This window comes from Pseudophryne corroboree, chromosome 2 (assembly GCF_028390025.1).
Source record: "Pseudophryne corroboree isolate aPseCor3 chromosome 2, aPseCor3.hap2, whole genome shotgun sequence".
Classification (NCBI taxonomy): Eukaryota; Metazoa; Chordata; class Amphibia; order Anura; family Myobatrachidae; genus Pseudophryne; species Pseudophryne corroboree.
In genome coordinates, this window is record NC_086445.1 from 836,732,922 (window position 1) to 836,757,708 (window position 24,787).

At 43.7% G+C, this 24,787-nt stretch overlaps 1 protein-coding gene across 2 annotated transcripts in view; it reads right to left on the reverse strand.

The window, feature by feature from the left end:
• The window catches only part of RPS6KA3 (ribosomal protein S6 kinase A3), a 357,052-nt gene that overhangs the window by 235,697 nt on the left and 96,568 nt on the right, over positions 1-24,787 (reverse strand). Inside the window, exon 3 of one of the 2 annotated variants that reach the window (XM_063955758.1) lies at positions 13,016-13,055. The exons of the other annotated variant lie outside the window; for it this stretch is intronic. Within the exon in view, the coding sequence (XP_063811828.1) occupies positions 13,016-13,055 (40 nt within the window). The remainder of the gene's footprint in view (positions 1-13,015; positions 13,056-24,787) is intronic. 2 annotated transcript variants of the gene reach the window in all.

A 24,787-nucleotide genomic window follows, 5' to 3' on the forward strand; every position in this document is an offset into this window, starting at 1 on the left:
TAGACTGCTGCCAGATCTGTGCAAACTGAAGAAGACGGCCCCCCATGCTGGGGTCCCCCAGGTGGAGGCCCGCATAATCAGACTGATGGCTTATTATCTGTTTTCCCAACCAGTCATCTGGTAGCCCAATGCTTTTTAGTCTTTCTAGACTTCTTGTATTGGGGCTGCTTGCGTCATTTTTTCCTTTAGCTTTTCCTTGAGACTGAAAAGGACGAAAAACAGGAACTTTAGGTTTGAAAATGTATGTGGAAGGAAACTTGACCTTCTTGGAGTCTGCTTCTGACTCCAGAATATCTGTCAATTCTTTACCAAAAAGAGTATCTCCAGAAAAGGGCAAAGATTCCAAAACCTTCTTAGATTCTGAATCAGTTTTCCACGTACTTAGCCAAACTGCTCTGCGAGCAGTTGATGCCCTGGAGGCAATAGTACCCATATCAAATGCTGCTTCTTCCAAGAACATTGCAGCCTGTTTTATATGTACTATATGGGATTTTTGCTCTCTAGAAGCTACTGAAAAATCCCCCTCCAATGCATCAGCCCAGGCAATCTGAAGCCATGGATGGCCTGATGACTGCCCCAGACTGGGAAAAAATGTTTTTTTTAGAAAACCATCCACTCTCCTATCCGTGACATAATTTAATGATGTTGAAGGCAAAGGTAATGTAGATATTCGCACTAATCGAATTACATGCGTATCTACTTTAGGAGCCACCTCTCTTTTTTTAAACAATCCCCAGCTGGAAGTGGATAATTGGAATTCCATTTCTTAGGAATTCAAAACTTCTTACAGGGTGTAGCCCAAGCCTCTTCCATGATTTCCGTCAGCTGATCTGACCCTGGAAACTCAGAGTCTTAACTGTTTTGGGACGTTTAAACACAGGTGCCTAGGTTTTTAACACAGGCTCTGCTGAATCCTCTAAGGACAGAATGGCTTTCATAGCTTTAATTAACTCAGCTATATCCACTGAGCTGAGACCTTCCTCCTCCTCTTCGTATGCCGAAGAATTGAGCTTTCATCTTCCGATGAATCCTCATCTGAACCATGTGTAGCCTGTGAGGGTGAAGATTTACTTACCACCGGCTTGTCAGCTTGTTTCTTTTGAGAGGCTGCTGCTGGAAGTGATACACCATAGGTGGGAAGCTGCATATACAGGTTAATAGTGTAACCTATTCCTGGTACAGGAGTTGGAGGAATTATCCGTTCAACTATACTGGATAAAGTCTGTGCAAACATAGCCCAAGGTGGATCCATCTGCAACTGAATCTGCCTTGTATTTTTTCAATAGCCCCTGGTGAAAGCTAAAACAATTTGCACACAAACCATCCTGAACCAGATCCTGAGAGGATAACACAGCTTTGCAAGACAAACATGATATGAGTGTTAGTGTTGTTGAGAGTGTACCTTCCTCACCTTTGCCGCTTAGACATGATAAATAGTCAACACTTCCAGTGTACTACACAATATGTGACTGCAATCACTTTAAGCATCTTAAAGAGACATACAATCCGATCCTACCCATGCACCAGCATTGAGGATCGGAATAAACAAAACTGACAGAAATATAGTAAAGAATAATGGTAGATGCTCAAAAGCCTTTTTTTCTTGCTCAGAAATATAGTAAAGTCAGCAATCACACTAGCAGTCAGTCACGTTATACATTAGTATAATAAGCACATCATCAACTACAACTACATTTTAAGTATGTAGGAGAACATAATATTGCATCATGTTTTAAACAGATCTAACGTATTCAGACGCACTGCGAAAGAAACAACAGTAAATGTATACAGACTCATATGCAATAGGCACTTATCTAACTATTCGTACTCAAAAGGGTCGAGACTTAGTGCTGTATTACCGATACGTTAGCGAACGCTGAGTGGATACAGACACTACTAGTGTACACTGCCGCTCCATGAACCTATAATGAACACAGACTCTCAGTGAACAGACGCACCAGTCACACAGCCGCCTATGCTGCGACTGGGTCCCCTTTGTGTACAGTGTCTGAGACGGAAGCGGGAAACAGTTCATGGCGGCTGACTCGGAGGAAACTGGTCATGAACCGGGGGGGGGGGGAGGAGTGACCAGGAAAGCATCTGACTCCCCACTGCTGACATCAACCTTACGGATCGCGGCCTCGTGCTACTCCTGGAGTTACTGATCCCTAAGGCCTAGTGCTGGTGCACCCAGTGTGGCAGCCGCATCAGCGACTGTTTGGTAGTCTGCTCCCAAAACTGCTGTGTCCGTATTCCCCTACTAAGCAGAACCGATGCTTTACCTTCTCCCCGTGCTCCGGCCACAGCCTGGTAAGGTCTGCTGGACATGCTAGTATAGCCGACACAGACGCCCGCCGAAACAGCACTGTACTCATGTGGAAGCGTTGTCGCGACCCGGCGGAGAGTTGTTGGAGCGACTCTTTCTCAGGTATGTATAAGACGCTGTTTAGAAAGATCACTCAAGAAAAAATAGTAAGACTATAAAAATAGAATGAGCTTAGGGTTGCTAAAAACCAGCAGCTCTCTGACCATGGTCCGGCTCCTGCCGCACCAAAAAGACAAACTGATTTGCCTGAGGCAGGAGGCGGGGATATATGGATGGGCCCGTTGCATGCTGGGAGGCCGGAAAAGCTTTGACCGATTGGTGCAAATCTGCTGTCGCTTCATCATATCCCATTGTTATCCAGTGGATAACCTGTGGACCCTGCCGGAGAAAGGAGGTATTTAAAAATCAATTGCAAGGGAGTGGAGAGGTATTGAACTTTTGAACATTTTTGGCAAAACATTTACATTAGAGGGACCGAAAATGTGCTTACAAATTTAGACTGGCATGACCTAAGAGTGGAGCACTAGGGGTGACAGGTTTACTACAGTGCCTTGCTAAAGTATACACCCCCCTAGGCTTTTTACCTATTTTGTTACATTACAACCTGTAATTTAATTTTTTTTTTAAATCAGACTATTTTGTGCAGATCCATTACATAAAATTCAAAGTTGGTGAAGCGAAATGAGAAAAATGTATACAAAAAATTATTTGTATAAATAAAAATCAGAAAATTGGCATGTGCATATGTATTAACCCCCTTTGCTATGAAGCCCCTCGAAAGTTCTGGTGCAACCAAGTCACATAATTACTGAAATGAAGTCAACATGTGTGCAATCTAAGTGTCACATGATCTGTCAGTATAAACACACCTTTTCTGAAAGGCCCCAGAGGCTGCAACACCACTAAGCAAGAGGCATCACACTATGAAGACCAAGGAGCTCTCCAAACAAGTCAGGGACAAAGTTGCTGAGAAGTACAAGTCAGGGTTGGGTTATAAAAAAAAATATCCAAATCTTTGATGATCCCCCAGAGCACCATCAAATCCATCATCTTCAAATGGAAAGAACATGGTACCACAACAAACTACCTAGAGAGGGCTGGCCACTAAAACTCACAGACCGAGCAAGTAGGGCATTAATCAGAGAGGCAGCACAGAGACCAAAGGTAACCCTGAAGGTGCTGCAGAGTTCCACAGCAGGGACTGGTGTATCTGTGCATGTGTCCACAATAAGCCGTACACTCCATAGAGCTGGGCTTTATGGAAGAGTGGCCAGAAAAAAGGCATTGCTTAGTGTCAAAATTAAGAAGTTTGCCAAAAGGCATTTGGACGACTCCCAAAATGTATGGAGGAAGGTGCTCTGGTCTGATGAGACTAAAACGTAACTTTTCGGCCACCAAGGAAAACGCTATGTCTGGCGCAAACCCAACACATCCCATCACCCCAAGAACACCATCCCTACAGTGAAACATGGTGGTGGCAGCATCATGCTGTGGGGATGTTTTTCAGCAGCAGAGACTGGGAAACTGTTTCGAGTCGAAGGAAAGATGGTTTAAGGGGAAACATTCAAATGTGTTGGAATGGCCTAGTCAAAACCCAGATCTCAATCCAATTGGGATTCTGTGGTCAGACTTTAAGATTGCTGTTCACAAGCGGAAACTATCCAACATGAAGGACCTGGAGCAGTTTTGCCTTGAGGAATGGGCAAAAATCCCAGTGGCAAGCTCATAGAGACTTATCCAAAGCGACTTGCAGCTGTAATTGCCGCAAAAGGTGGCTCTACAAAGTACTGACTTTAGGGGGGTGAATAGTTATGCACGCTGAAGTTTTCTGTTATTTTGTCCTATTTGTTGTTTCTTTCACAATAAAAAAAAAAATCTTCAAAGTTGTAGGCATGTTCCGTGAATGAAATGATGCAAACCCTCAAACAATCCATTTTAATTCCAGGTTGTGAGGCACCAAACCATGAAAAATGCAAAGGGCTGGGGGGGGGGGGGGGGGGTGAATACTTAGCAATGCACTATATAATCACATCAGTGCTTCATTTGGATCTTTCCATGCAGGGTATAGCATACTCCTACACTCGTGTCAGTTTTCCCGTGAATGCATTTGGCCCTTGTATGGCTCATCTCCCACTGTGTAACCTTCGTAGTGCGCCCAACATGGCTGCCTTATCTGGTAAACTTGTGGATGGGATGAAAAGTACATGGACCTGGTGGTTTTATTGGAACCCTACTCTGAACCTAAGGACTCTGCAATCTCCCCATTTTGTGTTCTCTTCTAGGGGTGGACTATTCCACCCTGGGTAATCCTACGCAGAGCGCCTAAGATGGCTGCCGCACCTGGTACCTTGTGAGGGTGGAATACACAACCCCTGGAGGTTATTACCCAAAATGCTTACACCAACCCTGCATTATGCTTTCTGTCTTTATTGTCTGTGTGGTTTATCTTTTGATGTAATACTTAAATCTTCTGTATTATGTGCATTGTTTGAGTTCTAGTTGGCGCCGCGGATGGCTGCCTCGGTGCTGCTCTGCCAAGCAGCCTTTGTGTTTAGTCCTACGTGTATAATATGTCTAATATGTTGAGTCTATTGTACAGTTGCAATGTGCAGTATCAACTCATACGTGTAATGTGTGTAATGTATGCTATGTTCTTCCCCCTTCGTATGCTATGTATTCCCCCTTCATGTTGCTGCTTGGCGATGCATTGTACCACAAAGTATTCCTAGTGTACGTGAGTACACCTGGCCAATAAAGCTGATTCTGATTAAGCAAAATTATTTAATTTAGGGGCAATCAGTACTTTCTTAAATTAGAGGACAAAAAGGAAATCCCCAAATGAGGAAAACAGGGAAATTTAATATGTATTCTCTAGTGGGATGGTATCAGGACCCCGGTGGTCAGAATACAGTCAGCGGCATCCCGACACGCAGGATCAAGATACTAAGTATCCTGGGTTGGCTATGCGTGAACGGTGGTCAGGAAACCACAGGTCACAATACTGACGGCGGGATCTCTGCCGGGATAGTGTCGGGATAGTGAGGGGTCGGGATGTTGGTGCCAGAATTGTGCCTACTTACGTTCGGGATCCTGACAGCTGGCATCCCGAACGCCAGTATGCTGACTGGATCCCTCTCTAGTAACACTTGTTCTACTGTGGTCAAGGGAAAGTGTGTTTTACCCAACTATGATGCAATATTTATATAGCTTTTGTAAACTGTATTGGTACAAGATCATTTGTTACATTTATTAAGAGTAGAACCAATGTGGGATCATGCAATTAGAAAGAAAAAGAATTACCCTAGGGTATTACTACTCCCAGGCGCTAGATGGGTGGTTCACCACAGCAGCTGAACAAGAACAAGGGTTGGTCAGACCCCCAAACAATATTAGCATGCAAATAGATACAGCGCCTATTGGTCATAAATGCAAAGTAGGTCACAAAGAAATCACAATTTATTAAAAAATACTTTGAGCATATTAAAAATTTAATAAAGTGCACATAAGTGGCAACTGCCACATAAAATCAAGAGAGAACCATTAAATTACTGTGATGGGCACCCACATTTACATTTGGGTGCCCACAAATCAATTGAATACCCCCACCCCACACACACAGTGTCTGACTAATAGCGACACAGTTTAAACTTGGGTTCACATAAACAGCTATGTAATTTATGTGTGTTTGGCTTAACCAAGATTACTTAATGTGTTGTCATAAGCTTGTGTTTAAACATAATACAGATCTTTTTAGCACATGCTGAAATGTGATTACATTCTGAAAATTTGCAATACATGATCCCACATTGGCAAGCAAATAGATACAGCGCCTATTGGTCATAAATGCAAAGTAGGTCACAAAGAAAACACAATTTATTAAAAAATACTTTGAGCATATTAAAAATTGAATAAAGTGCACATAAGTGGCAACTGCCACATAAAATCAAATGTGTAGTCAAGAATGGTGTTACTCCCAGTATTAGGAATTCTTAATGGAAAGTTGATGATGCAAGGAACCTGTTCCTATAACAGTCTCCTTGAGTTATAGTGCCCAATGTCCTATCCGTGAGTTATAGTTACCACCAGCATCTCTCGAGGTAATTAGGCGAATCTGCGTCCGCAAGATAGCTGTTCCTCTGCGGGTAGTGGGTAGTAATTCTCCACGGTGTGACAGGAAAATCTTTGAGGGTCCAAATAGTGGAAAGTCAGCGGGGGCTTGGTCCAGGTCCAATCTTTCCAAGGGCTTGGAAATAAACACGGTCAGGCAGGTCTCACCAACGCGTTTCGTTGCATACAAGCAACTTTTTCAAGGTGCTGATAGTCCTGCCGATGATGGTTTATATACTCTACCAACATGGTTGCTCATTAGCATATGTGATTGATTGTGACCGCCTAATAGCATTATATGACCAAATAATGACAGACATAGGAGTTGGAATAATTAATAATACAAAAATATGCATGAATATCTATCAAATAAACGATTTTTAATAAAATATAAGATCTAAATTTTAATGAAATCCGATCACATGACCTTTCTCACAATCATTTACATTTTTTGATTTGGGCAATAAAGAAAATCTGGGCTCTTAATCCATGGCTGGTACACTATTGAAATAGGTAGGGAGTTAGGAATGTGTTCCATATATTGAAGAGATCACAATAAACTGGAGGACATCCCCTTCCCCTGACATCCACCGGGGAGTAAGTCACAGCTGATTATAATAATAGTAGTTCGGGTTATATCCAATGAGATACCCGAACATATAAAGAGGATGACGTGGATGGGGCGCCGATCCCGCCGCGTCATCCCTCCGCGTCCCCAAACACTTTTGTGAGTTCTGGTTGCTATAGTGACGCTTGATGCGTCATTTCGCTGTGCCCGGGAGCGGCATTGTGACGGCGCGGCACCAGCATCCAGGCGCCGCGTCATCTCCCTGCTCCCCAAATGTATACGGAGAATGACGCGGACGGGGCTCCACTCCCACCGCGTCATCCATCCGCGTCCGCCTTGTGAATATCGGCTGCCATGGTGACGCTGTTACGTCATTTCACTGTGCCCGGTCACGAAACCATAGCAACACGGCACCAATATTCAAGACGACGCGGCACGAAACCATAGCAACGCGGCACCAGTATCCAGGCGCCGCGTCATCTCTCCATTCCCGAAAAATTACTCCACGGTGTACATCAAATATAATAGGTTGCCATGGTGACACCCATTACCAAGTGTCTCCAGGACAGCTAATAATTATAGTTCACAACAATAAATTTAACAAATCGATCTCACTATTTCATATGAGATCACTAGTCTTTAAAAAATAAAGAAATAAATAATTTTGTATAGTATATCAACACATATACTCTAGTAGGAAGGTATAGTAGTAGCCCAATAATAATAATTTACAAAAAAAGGCATATTAAATTAATAAATCACCAATATACACAAGGACTATACATATACCTCATAACCTATCAAATACTTGTCCAAATATAGATCCCATATATAATTATATATATAGATGAATATTAGTTAGTCGATTGGAAAAAAAACCAAAGATATCTTAAGACAATAATATATTTGTACTTAATGTATACAATACATATAAAGAAAGAGTGGGAGGAGACAACCAAGAGGGAAATTTTAGGATCACAATACTGGATTAAGTTCGACCATCTCATTTAATCCAGATGGATAGATGGTATCTAATCTGTACATCCAGTAAAATTCCTGTTTGCAAAGATTTTTGTATCGATCACCACCTCTTTTAGTCATTGTAATATGTTCAATTGCTATTAAACCAAGAGAACTCGGGTCACCACCATGTTTCTCTCTAAAATGCCTGGAGACACTATGCGTGGGAAATTTATTTATAATATTTTGACGGTGCTCCATAAACCGAACTTTAATACTTCTGGTGGTACGTCCCACATACCTTTGATTGCAACCACATGTGAGAAGATAAATTATATAGCTTGTATCACAGTTCATAAAACTGGCTAATGTATATTTTTCTTCTTTATCAATAGAAATATTTAAAGTTCTCTTAGGAATATGTTTACATGTGGTACATTTTATAGCCCCACAGCGATAAAAACCTTTTGGTGTAGATGGTAGCCATGTATCTTGTATGGCATCCCCCTGTATAGTTGTGGGTATTTCTCTTAGATAGCTGGGGGCAAGGATGTTTTTAAACAAACGTTTTTTCTTAAAAATAAACTTGTGTCTAGATGGTATATTTCCCCTAAGTATGGGATCTTGGTTTAATATACCAAAATTCTTACAGATGATTTTCTTGATTTGCCTACTGTCCCTATAGTATGTGGATATAAAGGCTATAATCTCCTGTTGATCGTTAGCAAAACTAGTGCCAACTATATTAATGCTACCTGGTTCTCTTGGTCGAAATAAGGCGTCCCTATCTAAGTCGGCCACTTCTCTCATGGTTCTCCTTAAAGGGGACCCTGGGTAACCTCTCGAGATAAATGCTTCTAACATGGATTCAGCTTGCTCGAGATACTTCATCCTGTCAGTACAGTTACGCCTCAAGCGCAAAAACTGTCCTCTGGAAATGTTTCTTATCCACGGAGGATAGTGGGCGCTCCGGTAGTGCAGGTAGGACTTAGTAGCGACCTCCTTATGGTAATTTGAGGTATGGATGCTACCTTCCTTGGCTTCTAAAGTTATGTCCAGGAAGTTAATAGTGTACGGGTGATAGGAGTGAGTGAATTTGAGATCAAAGTGGTTGAAATTAAGACTGGAAACAAAATGTTGTGCTGAAGTGGAGTCCCCATCCCAAATAATAAACAGATCATCTATATAACGGCCATAGAGGACCAGACTCGCGCCAAAGCCCCCGCCCCACACGTGGATGTCTTCAAATACACCCATGTATAGGTTGGCATAGCTCGGCGCAAATCTGGTCCCCATGGCCGTTGATATTTCTATTGATAAAGAAGAAAAATATACATTAGCCAGTTTTATGAACTGTGATACAAGCTATATAATTTATCTTCTCACATGTGGTTGCAATCAAAGGTATGTGGGACGTACCACCAGAAGTATTAAAGTTCGGTTTATGGAGCACCGTCTAAATATTATAAATAAATTTCCCACGCATAGTGTCTCCAGGCATTTTAGAGATAAACATGGTGGTGACCCGAGTTCTCTTGGTTTAATAGCAATTGAACATATTACAATGACTAAAAGAGGTGGTGATCGATACAAAAATCTTTGCAAACCGGAACTTTACTGGATGTATAGATTAGATACCATCTATCCATCTGGATTAAATGAGATGGTCGAACTTAATCCAGTATTGTGATCCTAAAATTTCCCTCTTGGTTGTCTCCTCCCACTCGTTCTTTATATGTATTGTATACATTAAGTACAAGTATATTATTGTCTTAAGATCTAATATTCATCTATATATATATATATATATATATATATATATATATAATTATATATGGGATCTATATTTGGACAAGTATTTGATGGGTTATGAGGTATATGTATAGTCCTTGTGTATATTGGTGATTTATTAATTTAATATGCCTTTTTTATAAATTATTATTATTGGGCTACTACTATACCTTCCTACTAGAGTATATGTGTTGATATACTATACAAAATCATTTATTTCTTTATTTTTTAAAGACTAGTGGTCTCATAAGAAATAGTGAGATCGATTTGTTAAATTTATTGTTGTGAACTATAATTATTAGCTGTCCTGGAGACACTCTGTAATGGGTGTCACCATGGCAACCTATTATATTTGATGTACACCGTGGAGTAATTTTTCGGGAATGGAGAGATGACGCGGCGCCTGGATACTGGTGCCGCGCCGTCTTGAATATTGGTGCCGTGTTGCTATGGTTTCGTGACCGGGCACAGTGAAATGACGCAACAGCGTCACTATGGCAGACGATATTCTCAAGGTGGACGCGGATGGATGACGCGGATGGATGACGCGGCGGGAGCGGCGCCCTGTCCGCGTCATTCTCCGTATACATTTGGGGAGCAGGGAGACGACGCGGAGCCTGGATGCTGGTGCCGCGCCGTCACAATGTCGCTCCCGGGCACAGCGAAATGACACATCAAGCGTCACTATAGCAACCGGAACTCACAAAAGTGTTTGGGGACGCGGAGGGATGACGCGGCGGGAGCGGCGCCCCGTCCACGTCATCCTCTTTATATGTTTGGGTATCTCATTGGATATAACCCAAACTACTATTATTATAATCAGCTGTGACTTACTCCCCGGTGGATGTCAGGGGAAGGGGGATGTCCTCCAGTTAATTGTGATCTCTTCAATATATGGAACACATTCCTAACTCCCTACCTATTTCAATAGTGTACCAGCCATGGATTAAGAGCCCAGATTTTCTTTATTGCCCAAATCAAAAAATGTAAATGATTGTGAGAAAGGTCATGTGACCGGATTTCATTAAAATTTAGATCTTATAGATTTTCCTGTCACACCGTGGAGAATTACTACCCACTACCCGCCGAGGAACAGCTATCTTGCGGACGCAGATTCGCCTAATTACCTCGAGAGATGCTGGTGGTAACTATAACTCACGGATAGGACATTGGGCACTATAACTCAAGGGGACTTTTATAGGAACAGGTTCCTTGCATCATCAACTTTCCATTAAGAATTCCTAATACTGGGAGTAACACCATTCTTGACTACACATTTGATTTTATGTGGCAGTTGCCACTTATGTGCACTTTATTCAATTTTTAATATGCTCAAAGTATTTTTTAATAAATTGTGTTTTCTTTGTGACCTACTTTGCATTTATGACCAATAGGCGCTGTATCTATTTGCTTGCCAATGTGGGATCATGTATTGCAAATTTTCAGAATGTAATCACATTTCAGCATGTGCTAAAAAGATCTGTATTATGTTTAAACACAAGCTTATGACAACACATTAAGTAATCTTGGTTAAGCCAAACACACATAAATTACATAGCTGTTTATGTGAACCCAAGTTTAAACTGTGTCGCTATTAGTCAGACACTGTGTGTGTGGGGTGGGGGTATTCAATTGATTTGTGGGCACCCAAATGTAAATGTGGGTGCCCATCACAGTAATTTAATGGTTCTCTCCCCCCATGGGTGCAAGTGCTGCGTGTGCGCACTCAGAGTAGATTGAGCCGCGCAAAGCAGCTAAGCCCATCTAAAGTAGTGCTTTGGGTGCCCAAACTCCTGTTTGGTCAAACATGCAGAGTTATCACAGATTTCACCTCAGACGACTGCAAGCTGAAATGTGTCCCCCAGAGGCTATTCGCGCCCGAACAGAGCAACAAGTCAGGCACCAACTAGTGGCAGCCACAGGATAGAACAACTGAATTGCCCCCTTAAATGGAAAGAAAACACAAAGCAAGGCAGCAAAAGTTAAATACACGTAAAAATGCAAATAAAGTACAGTATAATTTGGTAAACTAATTTTCACATACACGAACTTAACGTGCTCTAAAAACTCAGCATTATTTATCCAGCTACAAGAACTGGAACAGAGCGGTCAGGTATTTTGCTATTTATCCATGCCCCACACTGGCTGCATTATTCACAAAACAGACTGTCAGCTCCAGAGTGATTTGAAAATTAGAAACTTTTTAAAGTCGCTATCACAGCACCGCGCGCCCCAGTCTGCACTCAGATACCCTAACCTGATGCAGGTGGGCGGTTGTGATGTCAGTTTCACGCAAGCTGCCACCACGAAGAGTATTGGAATAGCGCTCATGCGATCAGACACTTACAGCATACTTAAAAATCCACAGATATTACACATATATAGCATGGGCCTCTTCAAGTACGTAAATTCATACTGCACAGAGATAATGCTGATACATTTTTAGGATTTATTGATAAAACATCCCCAGGGTTAAGTTACAAAGAAAAACAGGCAAATAAACAAGACATACAGTTATGAAATGCACAAATAGGAGCCGATTCAATTGTTTTAGCACCCCCGGCTGAGCTTCTTTAGCAATGGGAGTCTATCATTCAATTGTTGCTCCAATCAGACACCCATTGCTAGTTAAGGCACCTATCACCTCCTGTCAACCAGTCTAAAAAGCCTGAATGGGAGTCTAAATTCTGGGTTTTTTAAATATCAACATGTCACCGCCGGTCACATAATTACATCCCTTATGTTTATGTACCCACAAGATGAATATAAAACCAGTAAATGCCAGTAAAATCACCCAAGCTTACAATACACTTGGTAATATTATTTTCTGTATTGACAGCCGTGACTACTCTATTGCAACAGGAAGCAAGAGGATTTATTTATACACATTACAAGATGCAGGATTCATAGCTTTCCTCAAAAATAAAAAAACACTGCTTAATGTGCTTATTGAAAGGGAAGAAAGAGCAATACATAGCTCTGAATGCCGAATCAGCAGTATGGAAACAGGTTTATTTCTAGCTCTATCTTAATGGAAGAAGCTGTAGTTTGCCGAACATTTAATGGCCTAGTATTGATTTGTGCAGCTGCAGTAAGTCTTCTGCATTAGGCACCAATCAGAAACTATGTGCAAGTCCTACTTTAGATATCTATATTATGAGACAAAAAGGTAATAGGAAAACATTTGTTTAGAAGATTCCTAGCATTGTAATGGGTGCATTTATGAAATCTGATACAAAAAAGAAAAAGGTAACTGTACCTACAAATATTAGCAGGTCATTAGGTTTCTTTTTCTGGAATTCACTAGAAAAAAATTTTTACAATTAGATTTCTCCATCAGTTTTATAAACTATCCCCGATATCTTTTACACCATGACCGGATTTGTTTGCTGTATTCCTTAGATAACAAGCAGCAATATTCTTTCATGCACATAAAAAAGGCAGTCACCAAAATGATGTATAAATGATATGTACATTGAAGGAAAGAGGAACTTTTGTCATGGTTGTGACAAGTGCAGGGTGCTAGAATGAACATTACATATTTTGAATTCTATAATTGTACAGAAGCAATTTTGCACAGATGTCTTTTTTTCTGTTTTATTGTTGGACTCAGCAGCTCCTCTCACTCACTCAGTGGGGGCAATGCAAGCAATATGTGGAACTCTGATCATAATTACATTACAGCTATGGTGGCCAATCCCGGTATCGGGATCCGCGGGATCCCGGGATTTAGGGCCAAAAATGTCCGGGATTCAATCCCGGGATTGGAAGCTCCAATCCCGGAGATTGAGGGATCAGCGTGGAGTGTCCACAGGACGCTCAGACGCTGCCCGGCTTTCTTGTTCCGGCTCCCCAGCGCAGCGTCAGAGGTCACGCTGCGCTATCAGCCACTGTGGATGTTCCCCGCCCGCTTGCCCCCGGTATATGGTGAGTTGTGTGTGCGGGGGGGCGAGGAAGGCGGCCACATAACAAAAAGCCAATCCCGGGATTGGCCATTTTTCAATCCCGATGCCCGGGATTGAAAAAATGGCCCGGGATTGGCTTCCCTAATTACAGCAACATCACATATTTCAGTGTGCACCTCTATGGCCGCCTGAAATGTTGGTGGTGACCAGGTGCCAGAAAAATAGTCACCAGTAAATGGATTGCCCCATATGACTTGTTACTGTTAATATGTTGCCAACTGGCTGGGGTCAATAATCCCCACACTCTCAAAGGAAAACCACTTTAAGTGCCAGGAAATGATGAAGCACACAAAATAAAAACCTCAAAGTGTGGCAACCACAAGTTCAGGGGTACCCTAGTTTAAAAAAAGGAGACTCGCATCTTTCATACAATGTGCTCCCTGAAAAACTATTCCACGGTGATCATGTATGATCAGCAGTGAATAATCCCTAGACTGCAGAGATTACTAAAATGTCCCCCATAAAGGCAGGGGTGTGGTCTGACTTTTACACCTTCATCCTGGGTCCTAGATTTTAGAAAAATGTGTTACTCCCTGCCCTATAATTCAGAAAACTTTACAGGGGCCTCTGATGCCCAGATCTCCCTTATCCTGTCTGTAATAAATGCAGGAGAGCCCTCATTTGATATGGTATCTTATAAAAAAACCAAGGTTGGAAAAAACGTTTTAAAAAAAACGCTTTTTGGGGGGGTTTAAAGAGTTTTTTTTGTTTCATACAGGTTCTGTTTTTCCCCATTAATGATTTAATAGAATTAAAAAAAAAAAACTAAATAATTTATTACAAACCTTGATCACCCATGTTTTAATGCTTTCTAACATTAATGTTATTAGGCTTTGAATTGGTTTTACATATTTCAATAAAACTTTTTACATCTTATTATTCCTATTACATCTGAATATATGTTATAGACAAAAATATTAATACATACAAAGTACACTCAGAAATAGATGAAATTTAAAATAAGAACAAGTTAATGCTAAGCATTAGTCCTACTTATTACTTATAATTAAATAAATCTGAATAGTATTACAAAACGGAAAATGCAAAAGCACTTTTCATAGAAACACACATATACACACAAAAGGAGGAATTAAGCATGAGCACCGTGAATGCCACTGGCATCAAACATTTTGAATAAAAATGATTTTTTTTTAGTATAATAGTCTTTTTTTTTTTTTTTTTAAAGAAGTCACAAGTCACAGCGCCGTGCCTGTAGTAACATCATAAAAGAAAACCAAGAGGATTCTGCTCACAAAAATAAAAAAACCTGCACCAATTTTTCTAATTGGATACTGTGGGTCTCAGGAGCTTGCATTTTTGCGGTAATACAAAATTGGGCACAAGTTTTTTTCCGGGTAAAACCTTACACCTATTCGGATACGTCAATGTTCCCATACTCACTATTGGTCTGTAGACCATACCACATGACAAGTGTTTTGTGGCAGGTGCATCATACTTAAATCTAGAAGAATGTCTCTGGGAGAACAGAGATAGAGATGTAAATAAAGACTAAATTAAATATCAGAACTACAAGTAAGGAGGAGGGTACACAGGAATAACTATTTGGGGGCTCATTGGGCTAAGAAAATTTGAGTTGAGTTCTATTCTAAAGTCAGTAATACATTTTTCCAACATTCATATATGAAAATGTATACTTTTAAGACTAAAAACTTTTTGTCTTGTTGCCTACATTAAAGAGGCAGCATCCATGCTGAGTCAGTACACATTCACAAGAAAGACATCCGCAACAGTTCAAAGAACACTGCTGCTTGCAGATTGGCAGGCTTTTCTTTATTATTTTGCAAAAACCGAAGAAATCTTAATCCTACAGGATTTAAACTTCCAGAATAGAGTTATTATCATATAAACATAATACCTGCTGGTATGACTTTAAACAAGTATTACAAGTTTAGTTAATAAGTAAAAATTCTCAACAATCCAAAGGCTGCAGCTGAAATTCTATGAAAATGTTTAATGACCGCAAAGTGTTTCCTTCTCTGCACACTTCAAAATATAGCCCTTATTACGCAACCAAAGGCTGTGTCCAAACAAGTCCTAGCAGGCTTTGTGTGCCAGTGAAAATGTAAGAGCACCTACAGTAACATTACTATGAAATAGAATGTGAATTTAAACTTAAAAATATAAACATAAATAAATACTGATCGTTCTACTGCATGTCTGGGCAACCTAACTGAAGCTGGGTGTACACTGGCAGATATATCTATCAGTGTGTACCCACCTTAACTGAAGCTGGGTATACACTGGCAGATATAGCTGCAGTTCAATCAATCTGCAGATACATCTGCTGATGGTGGTTGTTCATACACAGAAAGATGCACCAATATAGATACATCTGCTGTTCAATCGATCTGCAGCTATATAAGCAGATGGTGGTGCAGATATATTGGCCATCTGCTGTGCTGTACAGCAGATGCAATATAACTGTGAAAAAGACGTCATTCACAGACATATTGCTTGTACACACCTGCAGATCAGCAAAATATATATTGGCCGATCAATTGATTGGCCAATATATCTGCCTGTACCCAGCATCAGACCAGAGACCAGCAATTTAGATTATAAGCTCTCACATCTCTTTATGGTCAAAGTGAAAGGCAAAACCAGTGATGGTGGCTGCCAATCATAAAACATATGGACAATCAGAAGCACAACTCTGTAACACCATCACATAACCGACTCTTAAGCTGGGTACACACTTAATCACCATCTGCAGATATCAGCAGATCGGTTGATCTGCAGATATGTGTGTAAAGTGGGTACACACTGATAGATATATCTGCCGATCAATGTGCTGTGGAGCCGACGCGATATGTCTGTGAACGACGGACTTCACAGACATATCGGACGTACACACTGGCCGACGGACCCGCGATATATCAGCCGTTCAAGAGAACGGCCAATATATCGGCCAGTGTGTACCCACCTTTATACACACTGGGGATCCGGTCTGAAGATCGACAGTATCTAGGTCGTCAATGTTTAGGTCGACAGTCACTAGCTCGACATGGATGGAAGGTCGACAGGGTTTCTAGGTCGACATGTGTTAGGTCGACAGGTCTAAAGGTCGACATGAGTTTTTCACATTTTTTTTCTTTTTTTGAATTATTTCATACTTAACGATCCACGATTGGAACGGTAAAGTGTGCCGAGCGAAGCTGTAGCGGAGCGAAGGCACCATGCCCGAAGCATGGCGAGCGAAGCGAGCCATGCGAGGGGACGCGGTGCACTAATTTGGGATCCCGGTCACTCTACGAAGAAAACGACAAAAAAAAAAAAAACCTCATATCGACCTTTAGACCTGTCGACTTAGCACATGTCGACCTAGAAACCCTGTCGACCTTCCATCCATGTCGACCTAGTGACTGTCGACCTATAGTGTTCGACCTAAACATTGTCGACCTAGATACTGTCGATTTGATGAACCACACCCACACACTGACCAACCACCACTGCCATCTGCAGATATATCTGTTGTTGTGGACATTGACCGATTCATCTTTCCTCTGTACACACTGGCAGATCGTCGTTGTGAAATGTGCCAAATATTCCTGCAATTTACATAATGGGCTGGCCTTCTACAGAGCACACACTACATTTTATGTGAAGACAGCAGCAGCTTTGCAGGCGTCTCTGGCCAGTGGCACATTTGAGAACAGAGGTTGAAAAACACTGAAGTACAAAAGCAGTAGCTCAACATTGGGCCACAAAAAAAAAAAAAATCACACCACATTGACCCCCCACAATAGATTACATACTTTGGCCCCCACAATATATTACACACACAGCCCAACACAGTAATTATTACACACACTGCCATGCCCAATGCAAGCCTGGGAGGACCGGCTCTCAGGTGGACATTTTACAAAATCTAATTGCAGAAACTAGCCCTACCAGCTTATTAAAAAAGCACATAGAACGGTGGAGACATTGCTATAGGAATTTTTTTTTTTTTAAATCCTTCCCTACCGCCCATTTCAGTAAATATTAGTATTTTTATTTTAACTAAATGAAAACATAATTTAATTATTATTAAAACAAAAATAATAATAAATACAAATCTAAGATCTCCAATTAGGTACTATACACTAAGCAGCCAAGCAGGGACTACACTCTGTGCAGACCAGCATGTACCTTTTTGGCCAGGCTGCGACCGCACACTATCCAGGATGTGTCCTGTGGGCTCTGCACCGCTGTCTACTCCACGACACCTGTCCCACGCAGACACTGGCTCCAAATAGGACAACACTACTCCCAAGACAACACCTCTGATCCCATGAGGTCTCCAAGGAAAGCCGCTCTCAATCAGTCCGCGCTGATCCTGACTGTTCTGCGCTGATGCTGACAGTCCCACACTGACACCGCCCATACCAGTTACCCCCAGGACATATGAGCATTTACATCATCCAGTCAACCTACATGACAGACTAGCCAGCCACCCTCTCGCGCATCGGCCATACACACTGAACGATGCACCAGATATATTGGTCATCATCTGTGCAGCACAGCCGACGCGATATGTCTGGACGATGCTGTTCACAGACATATCGTTTGTATATACCCGCTGATCATTGAACGATACACAGTATCATCCGATCAATTGATCAGGTGATATATATTGTTTACTGTGTACCCAGCAATATAGCTAGTGCCCACAAACAGTTATGATAGAATAAAGATGCGTCAGGGCACATACTGGGCATCCCAGCCTAAACTCAAGGAACTAAAGTATTGGAAACTAATGAGCACATGAAAACCCCACCCCCTGCGCTGCCTACCGCCGGTCGGGCCACATGCTGTGTGCATCACCATCACCTGCACCCTCACGTCGGGTTCCCGCTGGACACCTACTGCTCACGATAATAAGATTTTACTTACCGATAAATCTATTTCTCGGAGTCCGTAGTGGATGCTGGGGTTCCTGAAAGGACCATGGGGAATAGCGGCTCCGCAGGAGACAGGGCACAAAAAGTAAAGCTTTTTCCGATCAGGTGGTGTGCACTGGCTCCTCCCCCTATGACCCTCCTCCAGACTCCAGTTAGGTACTGTGCCCGGACGAGCGTACACAATAAGGGAGGATTTTGAATCCCGGGTAAGACTCATACCAGCCACACCAATCACACCGTACAACTTGTGATCTAAACCCAGTTAACAGTATGATAACAGCGGAGCCTCTGAAAGATGGCTTCCTACAACAATAACCCGAATTAGTTAACAATAACTATGTACAATTTATGCAGATAATCCGCACTTGGGATGGGCGCCCAGCATCCACTACGGACTCCGAGAAATAGATTTATCGGTAAGTAAAATCTTATTTTCTCTATCGTCCTAGTGGATGCTGGGGTTCCTGAAAGGACCATGGGGATTATACCAAAGCTCCCAAACGGGCGGGAGAGTGCGGATGACTCTGCAGCACCGAATGAGAGAACTCCAGGTCCTCCTTAGCCAGAGTATCAAATTTGTAAAATTTTACAAACGTGTTCTCCCCTGACCACGTAGCTGCTCGGCAAAGTTGTAATGCCGAGACCCCTCGGGCAGCCGCCCAAGATGAGCCCACCTTCCTTGTGGAGTGGGCCTTTACAGATTTAGGCTGTGGCAGGCCTGCCACAGAATGTGCCAGTTGGATTGTGCTACAGATCCAACGAGCAATCGTCTGCTTAGACGCAGGAGCACCCATCTTGTTGGGTGCATACAATATAAACAACGAGTCAGATTTTCTGACTCCAGCTGTTCTTGCAATATATATTTTTAATGCTCTGACAACGTCCAGTAACTTGGAGTCCTCCAAGTCACTTGTAGCCGCAGGCACTACAATAGGCTGGTTCAGATGAAATGCTGACACCACCTTAGGGAGAAAATGCGGACGAGTCCGCAGTTCTGCCCTGTCCGAATGGAAAATCAGATATGGGCTTTTGTAAGATAAAGCTGCCAATTCTGACACTCTCCTGGCAGAAGCCAGGGCTAGAAGCATGGTCACTTTCCAAGTGAGATATTTCAAATCCACCTTATTTAGTGGTTCAAACCAATGAGATTTTAGAAAATCCAAAACTACATTGAGATCCCACGGTGCCACTGGAGGCACCACAGGGGGCTGTATATGCAGCACTCCCTTAACAAAGGTCTGGACTTCAGGGACTGAAGCCAATTCTTTTTGAAAGAAAATCGACAGGGCCGAAATTTGAACCTTAATAGATCCCAATTTGAGACCCATAGACAATCCTGATTGCAGGAAATGTAGGAATCGACCCAGTTGAAATTCCTCCGTCGGAGCACTCCGATCTTCGCACCACGCAACATATTTTCGCCAAATTCGGTGATAATGTTGCACGGTTACTTCTTTCCTTGCTTTAATCAAAGTAGGAATGACTTCTTCCGGCATGCCTTTTTCCATTAGGATCCGGCGTTCAACCGCCATGCCGTCAAACGCAGCCGCGGTAAGTCTTGAAACAGACAGGGACCCTGCTGAAGCAAGTCCCTCCTTAGAGGTAGAGGCCACGGATCTTCCGTGATCATCTCTTGAAGTTCCGGGTACCAAGTCCTTCTTGGCCAATCCGGAACCACTAGTATCGTTCTTACGCCTCTTTGCCGTATAATTCTCAATACTTTTGGTATGAGAGGCAGAGGAGGAAACACATACACCGACTGGTACACCCAAGGCGTTACCAGCGCGTCCACAGCTATTGCCTGCGGATCTCTTGACCTGGCGCAATACCTGTCCAGTTTTTCGTTGAGGCGAGACGCCATCATGTCCACCATTGGTCTTTCCCAACGGGTTACCAGCATGTGGAAGACTTCTGGATGAAGTCCCCACTCTCCCGGGTGAAGATCGTGTCTGCTGAGGAAGTCTGCTTCCCAGTTGTCCACTCCCGGGATGAACACTGCTGACAGTGCTATCACATGATTCTCTGCCCAGCGAAGAATCCTTGCAGCTTCTGCCATTGCACTCCTGCTTCTTGTGCCGCCCTGTCTGTTCACATGGGCGACTGCCGTGATGTTGTCCGACTGGATCAACACCGGTTTTCCCTGAAGCAGAGGTTCTGCCTGGCTTAGAGCATTGTATATTGCTCTTAGTTCCAGAATGTTTATGTGAAGAGACGTTTCCAGGCTTGTCCATACTCCCTGGAAGTTTCTTCCTTGTGTGACTGCTCCCCAGCCTCTCAGGCTGGCGTCCGTGGTCACCAGGATCCAATCCTGTATGCCGAATCTGCGGCCCTCCAATAGATGAGGACTCTGCAACCACCACAGAAGAGACACCCTTGTCCTTGGAGACAGGGTTATCCGTAGGTGCATCTGAAGATGCGACCCTGACCATTTGTCCAACAGATCCCTTTGGAAAATTCTTGCGTGGAATCTGCCGAATGGAATTGCTTCGTAAGAAGCCACCATTTTTCCCAGGACTCTTGTGCATTGATGTACAGACACCTTTCCTGGTTTTAGGAGGTTCCTGACAAGCTCGGATAACTCCTTGGCTTTTTCCTCCGGGAGAAAAACCTTTTTCTGAACCGTGTCCAGAATCATCCCTAGGAACAGCAGACGAGTTGTCGGCATTAACTGGGATTTTGGAATATTCAGAATCCACCCGTGCTGTTTTAGCACTTCTTGAGACAGTGCTAATCCCATCTCTAGCTGTTCTCTGGACCTCGCCCTTATTAGGAGATCGTCCAAGTATGGGATAATTAATACGCCTTTTCTTCGAAGAAGAATCATCATCTCGGCCATTACCTTTGTAAAGATCCGAGGTGCCGTGGACAATCCGAACGGCAGCGTCTGAAACTGATAGTGACAGTTTTGTACAACGAACCTGAGGTACCCCTGGTGTGAGGGGTAAATTGGAACGTGGAGATACGCATCCTTGATGTCCAAGGATACCATAAAGTCCCCCTCTTCCAGGTTCGCTATCACTGCTCTGAGTGACTCCATTTTGAACTTGAACTTCTTTATGTACAGGTTCAAGGACTTCAGATTTAGAATAGGCCTTACCGAGCCATCCGGCTTCGGTACCACAAAAAGAGTGGAATAATACCCCTTCCCTTGTTGTAGAAGAGGTACCTTGACTATCACCTGCTGAGAGTACAGCTTGTGAATGGCTTCCAAAACCGTCTCCCTTTCGGAGGGGGACGTTGGTAAAGCAGACTTCAGGAAACGGCGAGGTGGATCCGTCTCTAATTCCAACCTGTACCCTTGAGATATTATCTGCAGGATCCAGGGATCTACCTGCGAGTGAGCCCACTGCGCGCTGTAATTTTTGAGACGACCGCCCACCGTCCCCGAGTCCGCTTGAGAAGCCCCAGCGTCATGCTGAGGCTTTTGTAGAAGCCGGGGAGGGCTTCTGTTCCTGGGAAGGAGCTGCGTGTTGCTGTCTCTTCCCTCGACCTTTGCCTCGTGGCAGATATGAATAGCCCTTTGCTCTCTTATTTTTAAAGGAACGAAAGGGCTGCGGTTGAAAAGTCGGTGCCTTTTTCTGTTGGGGAGTGACTTGAGGTAGAAAGGTGGATTTCCCGGCTGTAGCCGTGGCCACCAAATCTGATAGACCGACTCCAAATAACTCCTCCCCTTTATACGGCAAAACTTCCATATGCCGTTTTGAATCCGCATCGCCTGTCCACTGTCGCGTCCATAAAGCTCTTCTGGCCGAAATGGACATAGCACTTACCCGTGATGCCAGTGTGCAGATATCCCTCTGTGCATCACGCATATAAAGAAATGCATCCTTTATTTGTTCTAACGACAGTAAAATATTGTCCCTGTCCAGGGTATCAATATTTTCAATCAGGGACTCTGACCAAACTACCCCAGCACTGCCCATCCAGGCAGTCGCTACAGCTGGTCGTAGTATAACACCTGCATGTGTGTATATACTTTTTTGGATATTTTCCATCCTCCTATCTGATGGATCTTTAAGTGCGGCCGTCTCAGGAGAGGGTAACGCCACTTGTTTAGATAAGCGTGTTAGCGCCTTGTCCACCCTAGGAGGTGTTTCCCAGCGCTCCCTAACCTCTGGCGGGAAAGGGTATAATGCCAATAATTTCTTTGAAATTATCAGCTTTTTATCAGGGGCAACCCACGCTTCATTACACACGTCATTTAATTCTTCTGATTCAGGAAAAACTATAGGTAGTTTTTTCATACCCCACATAATACCCTGTTTAGTGGTACCTGTAGTATCAGCTAAATGTAACGCCTCCTTCATTGCCAAAATCATATAACGTGTGGCCCTACTGGAAAATACGGTTGATTCGTCACCGTCACCACTGGAGTCATCGCCTGTGTCTGGGTCTGTGTCGACCGACTGAGGCAAAGGGCGTTTCACAGCCCCTGACGGTGTTTGAGTCGCCTGGACAGGCACTAATTGATTGTCCGGCCGCCTCATGTCGTCAAACGACTGCTTTAGCGTGTTGACACTATCCCGTAGTTCCATAAATAAAGGCATCCATTCCGGTGTCGACTCCCTAGGGGGCGACATCCTCATATTTGGCAATTGCTCCGCCTCCACACCAATATCGTCCTCATACATGTCGACACACACGTACCGACACACAGCAGACACACAGGGAATGCTCCTAACGAAGACAGGACCCACTAGCCCTTTGGGGAGACAGAGGGAGAGTTTGCCAGCACACACCAAAAGCGCTATATATATATCAGGGATAGCCTTATAATAAGTGCTCCCTTATAGCTGCTTTGTTATATCAAAATATCGCCATAAATGTGCCCCCCCCTCTCTGTTTTACCCTGTTTCTGTAGTGCAGTGCAGGGGAGAGACCTGGGAGCCGTCCTGACCAGCGGAGCTGTGAGAGGAAATGGCGCAGTGTGCTGAGGAGATAGGCCCCGCCCCTTTTCTGGCGGGCTCGTCTCCCGCTATTTAGTGAATCCAGGCAGGGGTTAAATATCTCCATATAGCCTCTAGGGCAGGCATTCCCAACCACGGTCCTCAAGGCACACCAACAGTGCAGGTTTTAGTGATATCCAGGCTGCAGCACAGATGATTAAATCAAAATAACTAAGGTACTAATTAAGTCACCTGTGCTCAAGCCTGGATATCACTAAAACCTGCACTGTTGGTGTGCCTTGAGGACCGTGGTTGGGAATGCCTGCTCTAGGGCTATATGTGAGGTATTTTTAGCCTTTATAGGTAATCATTTTGCCTCCCAGGGCGCCCCCCCCCAGCGCCCTGCACCCTCAGTGACTGCCGTGTGAAGTGTGCTGAGAGGAAAATGGCGCACAGCTGCAGTGCTGTGCGCTACCTTTTGAAGACTGCAGGAGTCTTCAGCCGCCGATTCTGGACCTCTTCTGACTTCAGCATCTGCAAGGGGGCCGGCGGCGTGGCTCCGGTGACCATCCAGGCTGTACCTGTGATCGTCCCTCTGGAGCTTGATGTCCAGTAGCCAAGAAGCCAATCCATCCTGCACGCAGGTGAGTTGACTCCTTCTCCCCTCAGTCCCTCGCTGCAGTGATCCTGTTGCCAGCAGGAATCACTGTAAAATAAAAAACCTAGCTAAACTTTTTCTAAGCAGCTCTTTAGGAGAGCCACCTAGATTGCACCCTTCTCGGCCGGGCACAAAAATCTAACTGGAGTCTGGAGGAGGGTCATAGGGGGAGGAGCCAGTGCACACCACCTGATCGGAAAAAGCTTTACTTTTTGTGCCCTGTCTCCTGCGGAGCCGCTATTCCCCATGGTCCTTTCAGGAACCCCAGCATCCACTAGGACGATAGAGAAATTAACAACACCCCTGAGCAGTGTCCCCGCTCCCCTTGGCTGTGTGCTGCAAGATGCCCAAACTCACCAGCTCCATGGCATGCCAACTCCATACCGTAGTGGTGGGATACAGTCTCTGCACGGAAGATCCTGTCCCACGCTGACTATGGATGCACTGCTGCTGCTCCTAAGCACAGGAGTAGTCATGGGGGGGGGGGCCACAAGGTGCAGGTGTGGGCATGGGGGGGGGTAAACAAGTGTGGGTGTAATCATGGGGAGGAGAGGGGGCACAGGTGTAGGCATGGGGGAGGCACAAGTGCAGGTGTAGTCACGGGGGGAGAGGGGGCACAGGT